The following is an 8,000-nucleotide window of genomic DNA, read 5'->3' as shown; positions in this document are numbered from 1 at the left end:
CACTCTACTGGCCTTCAGTCCTGCAAATCCCACACCGCTGATGAGAGATAAAGAAAGGGAGCGCAACTGTGTGACTTTTTTTGCATGTGTGCTGTGTGAAGGTAGTACAAGTGTGCCCTCTACAGGCATTCTCAAGGCACTTGAATGAAAGGATCTGATGCCTCTTTAGCTCTCTGCGTAATCTTCAGTGGATATATTTTTATTAGATCAGTTTTACACTGATTTGTGAAACCCACATTCAGTTGTGTGCACTATAGATCACTCAGAGACTTACTGCAGACTGTGTGCAATCACAAGGTGAAACATGAATTATCATTAATCATATTGTTTCCAAATATACTTACTCACTCTTTCTAGATGAAGATGTCATATTTTTTATGTCAGTTAAAACGTATTGCATTTTTATAAAAGAAACTTGGTTGTTGTTAACATCTCAGTATATTTTTAAAATGGGTGCCTTTTCATAAATAGACAATTTATGAGAAGGTGAAAAAAAAAACAAATCCTCTGTCTGGCCAGATTATTTTTTTTTTTTAAATGTTTGTTCTCCTTTTCTCTCTGGTTTATCTTTGTTTAGTGAATATTTTAAAATCCTCAGGTTCTGAGGTTTTGCATACCTTTACAGCTTTTGTGTTGTTCTCTAATCAACTTCAGTGTCAGTCATCTAGTTTTCATTGAATATAGCTAAAGGTTCTAACCTCACTGTGCCACATTGTCTTTTTTTTCAGCAAATGAAACTTTTTGTGGAAAGCAGTGGCTTCAGTTACGTTCAGTAGTGAGTTCAGCTTGGATCACTTTCGACTGCACCACTGCACTAAAAAGACAGTGACATTCAATAGCTACGACAGTGTGTGGAAAATTATCACAATAGGGACACTAGTGACATCCTTTCTACAGTAGCTTTTAGAGATGCAGTGTGAGATAAAAACATGACTCCTTTTCAAAGTCTTGTAAGTGCAATGATGGGGAGCGCTAATTTCTAACTGTTATTCAGACAGAGTGTTTCTGAGAGCCAGTATCCCAAGCAGCCCAGTCAAGGCTATTGATTCGATAACATTGATTTACTGAGCACAGCGGTAAATTCTAAAAACAAACATAATGCTGTTTGCTTGATATGTAAATGAGCGGACCATGTGGACTCAACTAGAAAGGGGTTTTCCAATAAAATAAGCTACAACATGAAAACTTTATCTTAATCATAACCAAATAAAATCAACCTAATCGTGACCTCCAAAACTACCTAAACATAATGCAACACCGACAATGTGCCTTTGGCATTAGCTGTCTAAAGGGGACAACATTGATAAAATGGTGTACATACAACTTGTTAAAAGCAGAGGATGTGGGTTTAGGACAGTGAAAAGTGTACAGTCATTTGATCACATATGGGCTCCCTCTTAGATAGTGGCTGCTGATGGAGAATATTTTAACTTGGTGAAGCACAATGCAGCTAAAGCTGAGAAATGCTACCTTACAGCTCCATGTCCATTCACAAAACCATTGAAAATAACCAGGAAAAAAATGACTCCACATGGTCATGACATACATAAGATAATTCAATTGACAGTAAATATACACACTAATATTAAGTTAATTAAATAACTGAAGAACATTTTCAAACCCTACAGACTACAGCTTGGAAACAGGGTAGCCATGGTGTGCTCTGTTCAGATGAGAATCATTAAGTAGTAGAGTGCATACTGTCCATCCCTGGTTCACCTACTTCAGAACAGTACAGCTCTGCCTGGTTTGTTTGCTTAGCCATGGCTCTGTGGTACAGAAAGTGTTGGTTTGCCACTGCTGCAGATCAGGGACCTATGCACAACCTAATCTCCACACAATCATCTGAAAAATGTCACACAATCTCCATTTGTATTTGTTGTTGTAATCATTTAGGTTTTGTACAGTTCGCTAAACATACGATCACACAGACCAGAAACTAAAAACCTGCTTCTGCTCTCCTTATTTTATTGTTTCTTTAATGTTCCACTCTTCCATCCTCATCTACCTTCTTTGCTTAAGGGTAGCCTGTGTGCCGATTAGTCAGTTCCATTATTTGCAAGTCAACATAATGATAGTGATTGATAGAGACTTTTGATTCAGTTATGAATATGCAAGACAAATAAATGTGTTCATGTGACCTACTTTTGTCTTGATTATTTTTGTGCTATGTGTGTATGTTTTGTGGAGCAGGCAAGGCTGGGCTACAAACTTGGCAAAGTGGCCCCCAAAGCTCAGGTTCGCTGCATGTTGGAGATAAAATTATTACAAATTTGCGCCACTAAACTATGCACAAACCATATAGTCTATGGCACAAACACAGGTGGTAAAAAGTAAGTATGTTTAGTATGTGCAGTACTTAAGTTAACAACTGTATATGCTGCTTTACACTTCTACTCCACTACATTTATCTGACAGCTATAGTTGCTATATTTTTCAGGAGGTTTTACTTTTACCTTTTATGTCTTTTTAATACAAAGACAGGCTAAGATGAGTTTTTAAAATAATCCATTGTTAAAGATGACTCAATAGTATATTGAGAGTTAAGCTTTAAAAGTTAGGGCCACATTGACCTGCTTCCATATTATAAAAATAATAATCACATTAGTCATGTACACATCACCTTTAGATGCTGAAATATCTGGGACCTCCTCGTCTTCATCCACAGATTATTCAGTTACACTCCTCAGTCAGTCCCTCTTCTTTAACATGTCTTCTCCTTTCACAGTCAAATTTCAGTGATATATCAGAACCACTTCATGTGCAGCATGTCCAGGTTTACAGGTAGCAGACAAAGACTGACATCGTCAATAACAGCACCTTCAGTGTGACTTTCTCTCCTGCTTCATTCGTAAATTATTACGCTCTATGGTTGTTACACAGCTGTTTATTTTATTTTTTCTGTGTTTGCACTAAAGTAAATTAAAAAAATAGTAATTAAATTTATGTGTGTGGGCTAGAGGGTTACAATCTGACATTTAGTCTCCTGGCTATACCTGGTTGGTCGGTAGCTTATGCATGGGTGGGGATGGGGGGCTAAGGGGATGGATGCAAAAGATCAGAGCCATCATCTTCTTATAACCACCTCTAACACCATCACATGAAGAGTAGACATACCATCCATATAGATTCCATTTTACACACATGGCAGACAAGAACTTTCCATCCTGTAAATTAATTCCTGGACGTTCTTTAAAAAGATTTTCAGACAGTCTCAATTTAAAAACACATGTCTAATCTAAATAAAGGCATCAGGAAATAACTTTTAAAATATGCTGAATAAAATAACTTAATAATACATAGTGTTTATTAAGGTACATGTGAATATAGGCTATATGTGGTGTATGTGGAATTAAACGTTTTTAAGGGCCAACTGTAAGATAACTAAATACATCTGAGTCTTAACTATCTATTAATAAATGATAGGTAAATATAGACAAATAGAACAAGCTGCAATTGATGCATAAATGACGTAGCAATAAAACGTGCGATCAGAAACCTACGGGTGACGTCACCTACGCTGCGTCCGTCCATGTTTTGCTCCAGCCTGTAAGGAGAGAGCCCCGGTGTGTTTCTGCTGGGATTATAATACACTGGGCATCAGTCACTGCCATTTTGTAGTTTCAGTGGGTTTTTACACTACTGGTAGAGTACAAATGTGAGACTGCTCACGTTACGTCATTTGGGACGGCGTGGTTCTGCAGCTCGGTGTGCATAAAATCAGCGTGCTGCTGAGGGAGGACCGTGGGAGCTGCTCCTTCCGACCAGAGGTAGGCAACAACAGCAGCATCCCCGTCACTGGGCACACCGCAGACTTTAACACGGATATCCAGTGATCCTCGGGTGGAAACAACGTGTCGGCTAGCTTCATAGCTTACATCTACGCATTGTTTCAGAAGCATTTTAATGATGGTTTCAACGTGTGATTGTTTTGTGATTTGACCTTATGCTCTGACTCAAAAATGACAAAAATAAAGTATCTGTTGCTGCCACAGGACTGTATAAGCATGGACAATAATTTCCTTAAGTCCTAAAGAAATGATTGGCTGGCCTACCTACCTGTCTACCCATACTGAACAAAATTATAAACGAAAAACTTTTGTTTTTGCCCCCATTCATCATGAGCTGATCTTAAAGATCTAAGACTTTCTATGTACACAAAAGGCCTATTTCTCTCAAATATTGTTCACAAATCTGTCAAAATATGTGTTAGTGAGCACTTCTCCTTTGCCGAGATAATCCATCCACCTCAAAGGTGTGACATACAGTATCAAGATGCTGAGCAGACAGCATGGGTATTGTACAGGTGTGGCTTAGGCTGGCCACAATAAAAGGCCACTCGAAAATGTGCAGTTTCACTGTATTGTGGGGGTCCAGAAACCAGTCAGTATCTGGTGTGACCACCATTGGCCTCACGCAGTGCAACACATTTCCTTCGCATAGAGTTGATCAGGTTGTTGATTGTGGCCTGTGGAATGTTGGTCCACTCCTCTTCAGCGGCTGTGCGAAGTTGCAGTCAGGTCGAGACCCCGATGAGGACGACGACCATGCAGATGAGCTTCCCTGAGACAGTTCCTGACAGTCTGTGCAGAAATTCTTTGGTTATGCAAACTGATTGTTGAAGCAGCTGCCCGGGTGGCTGATCTCAGACAATCTTGCTGGTTGATGCTGGTTGTGAGGCCGTTTGGATGTACTGCCATGTAATTCTCTGAAACACCTTTGGAGACGGCTTATGATAGAGAAATGAACATTCAATTCACGGGCAACATCTCTGATGGACATTCCTGCAGTCAGCATGCCAAATGAACGCTCCCTCAAAACTTGCAACATCTGTGGCATTGTGCTGTGTGAAGGAACTGCACATTTTTGAGTGGCGTTTTATTGTGGCCAGCTTAAAGCACACCTGTGCAATACCCATTGTCTGATCAGCATCTTGATATGACACACCTGTGAGGTGGATGGATTATCTGGCAAAGGAGAAGAGCTCACTAGAAATAGGCCTTTTGCGGACATAGAGAACAACAAACTTGGCTCATGACACTCAGATCAAACTGTAAATCTAGGCAGTGCCGAATAAATATGAATCAAGATTCTGTTACTCCGTAGACTATTTCACCTCTTCAATGTTTTCAGAACATTTAGTGTACTGTTTAGCTGTAATATGAAAATGTTTCTGAACCGTATCTGCACCATAGGTCAACATTCAACTTACGGTCAACATCATACCTGCTAAACATCACAGGTTATTAGCATTTAGCTCATAGCAGTGCCTAAGTACAGCCCCACAAAGCCACTGTTTCTATCCACAGATAAATCGAGAAATTAAACCAAACTGTGAGGCAATTCTCAGACTCTGATATGTAGATATATGATAATCTTTAAAAAGAAATGTGACTCACTGTATCGGTATGGTTTTAACCATAGTTTTTGTATGCGAATGTCAGTCACTGACTCTGCATGTGTGTGTCTGTGTGTGTAGAATGCCGTCTCTGTCGGAGCAGCTGCAGGAGGTGCGGAGTCGGGCTGAAGTGTGCCTGTACTCTGGAGGCAGGGTGGTGGAGGTGCGGGCCGGGGTAATGGCTATGGCTAATCTGCCTTTACCGCCCTGCTCCAAATACCGCCACATCGCTGCAGAAACCATGGTCATAGAAAACAGCTTTGGCAGCAACAGGAAGGAGGTGAGCGAGAACAAGTGCACATACAACATTCCCACCTGGAAATACCTATAACATCCATCCTGAGACCATATTGGGATTGTTGGTTACCTTTAGCTAAACCTGGCAAATTGACAGTGATGCCGATCAATGTGCATTGCAAAATAAAATACATATTGGATTTGATATGCTGTAACTGCTGTCACTGACCACAGCATTTGTCGTTTTGTTGCCTATTGATAAGTGTTGTGATAACCGTTTATCTCTGTTACAGCTCTGCCGCTAGATCTGAAAAACATGTACAACTCAGGGTATTTCATGAAGGAGCCCTTCACTGATCATGACTTTTAACTCCATCTTAGTCATTTTCACAAAACTAACTTGCAGCCTTTCTGTCAACGAACATTTTTATACCTTGTCTGGTTGGCATGTGGTGAGAAAGCTGTGATCCCCAACCACATGGTCTCAAGCTATTATTCCGTTGGTGGAAAAAAATAGATTAAAAACATTGATTAATGTGTGCAAATCCAAGGTTTAGGATATGGAAACCGCAGCCACAGCAGCTGAAAATGGAGAAGCAGAGTGAAATTGTCAATACATAGCAGGAGGAGTTGTATTTTTTTGTCTGGAAGTACCAAATAAAATAAGAAAATAATCAAATGTAATTAAGTATATTATAGTTATTTTAAGTTACAGAACAATAACTGTATTGTGATATATACCGTTACTGTGATATTGATTACATATACCATGATAGAAGATTTTGACCATATCGCCCACTTCTAATTTGTATGTAGATAAATAGAGACAATATTAAAATGAAATCCAAATAAGTTGCTGTTTGTTGCCCATATTTACATAATCACTCCCTGTAATGCCCTGTACAAGGTGTACCCGCCTTTCGCCCGATGTAAGCTGGGATAAGTGGTTGACAATGGATGGATGGACTCCCTGTAATGCACTTTATGATGATGTTAATAAGACTGTAACTGTAGATACTTTGTCCCTGTTCCCAGGCAATAGCGCATTCTCCAATACAAACGTGAACGCAGAGCTATTTTATTAATAGAACATGTTTTCATTTGTATCAAAATGCTAAAAATGAAATACACCAGATGTATTTTTTTTAAATTGAATACAATATAAGTAAACAGTGAAAATGTTGAGAAAACTTTTATTAAATTAAACAACAATAAACTAGCCTCTCTATCCTTGGCCCATGGTCTAATTGTTTACTAGATTTCATCAAAGTCTCTCACCAGGTTTTTCAGGCATCTCACAAACATATGTGACTGCGTATGTACCCTTCTTCTATCTAGGTTTGGTTATCTTTGATCTAGGTTAATATGAATTGTAGAATGCATCTGAATTTGTGTTGACTTCTAATAATCTAGCCCTGAAAACTGGGAACCAAAACATCTGTGCTGGTTTCACAATAATGTCCCGTGTTGTAAAGTGTGAATGCCGTGTGGGATGCGTGCCGACTGCCTCATCTTTGGTGAGAAAGAATACATTATCAGACACTATAGGTGATGTCTGAGTGTGTGACAATCATGGCTAATCACATTCACAGCTTTCTCCTTTAAACACCACATGTGGATTACAGAGAGTGACTCATTCATTTTTATTCAGATTAATAAAATAATTAATCTATTTCTGCATCTGAATCTGTTTTATTATTTATGCTTTGAAGAATCCAAATTGCCCAAGGCTAGCTTTTTTTCATTTCTACATTCATACCTTATAAAACAACTGTTTTCCATAATTTTCTCACTCTAGTGGTGCTCACAGTAGCAATAACAAATTATCGGAAATTGTTATGCCAGAATAAACACACACATTGACAAGTGCTTTACTATTCACCCTTTTATTTATTTCACAAACCTATATATGCAGCAGAAAATCCATTTATACAGGAAAAAAACTGGCACCAAAAATAGTATATTTTAGAGCTTCCCCTGAATTTCATAATGTTCCCCGCAGCTTCCCGTATGTAGACCCCTGCATACACTTACAGCATAAGTACAGCAATTGAAATAGTAAAATAAAATCAATACATGTCAGTAATGTGCATTGCCTTAACCGAGAGGGATGAGAAGAGGAGGGGGGAGCCCCAGAACAGGCAGAATTGAGGAATCTGTGTAAACACTTCCTCTTAGTTTAGTTTCTGTTAATCCTGCATCAAAATTAGCCTGTTTACTCTGTTTTGTATCAGTAACTAGGCATGTCATATCAATTCATGTACATTTAATTTTGCATTGTAGTCTCAGTTCCTTTATTCTTTTGTCCCCTATATGAGTTCTCGATGAGTCCAGGGATCATCCTGAGCCTGGGATACTGGTCCTT

At 39.0% G+C, this 8,000-nt stretch overlaps 1 protein-coding gene across 2 annotated transcripts in view; it reads left to right on the top strand.

The window, feature by feature from the left end:
- Window positions 1-3,518: 3,518 nt before the first annotated feature.
- The window catches only part of LOC123972935 (E3 ubiquitin-protein ligase RNF31), a 40,038-nt gene continuing 35,556 nt past the window's right edge, over window positions 3,519-8,000 (top strand). For both annotated transcript variants that reach the window (XR_006825504.1, XM_046052709.1), the window contains exons 1-2: window positions 3,519-3,770; window positions 5,480-5,678. Coding sequence is in view for 1 of the 2 variants with exons in the window: in XM_046052709.1 (XP_045908665.1) it covers window positions 5,481-5,678 (198 nt within the window). In the remaining variant the exon portion in view is untranslated. The remainder of the gene's footprint in view (window positions 3,771-5,479; window positions 5,679-8,000) is intronic.

The sequence above is a fragment of the Micropterus dolomieu genome, linkage group LG06 (assembly GCF_021292245.1).
Source record: "Micropterus dolomieu isolate WLL.071019.BEF.003 ecotype Adirondacks linkage group LG06, ASM2129224v1, whole genome shotgun sequence".
NCBI classification, from domain to species: domain Eukaryota; kingdom Metazoa; phylum Chordata; class Actinopteri; order Centrarchiformes; family Centrarchidae; genus Micropterus; species Micropterus dolomieu.
This window is presented reverse-complemented; position numbering and strand designations above follow the sequence as displayed.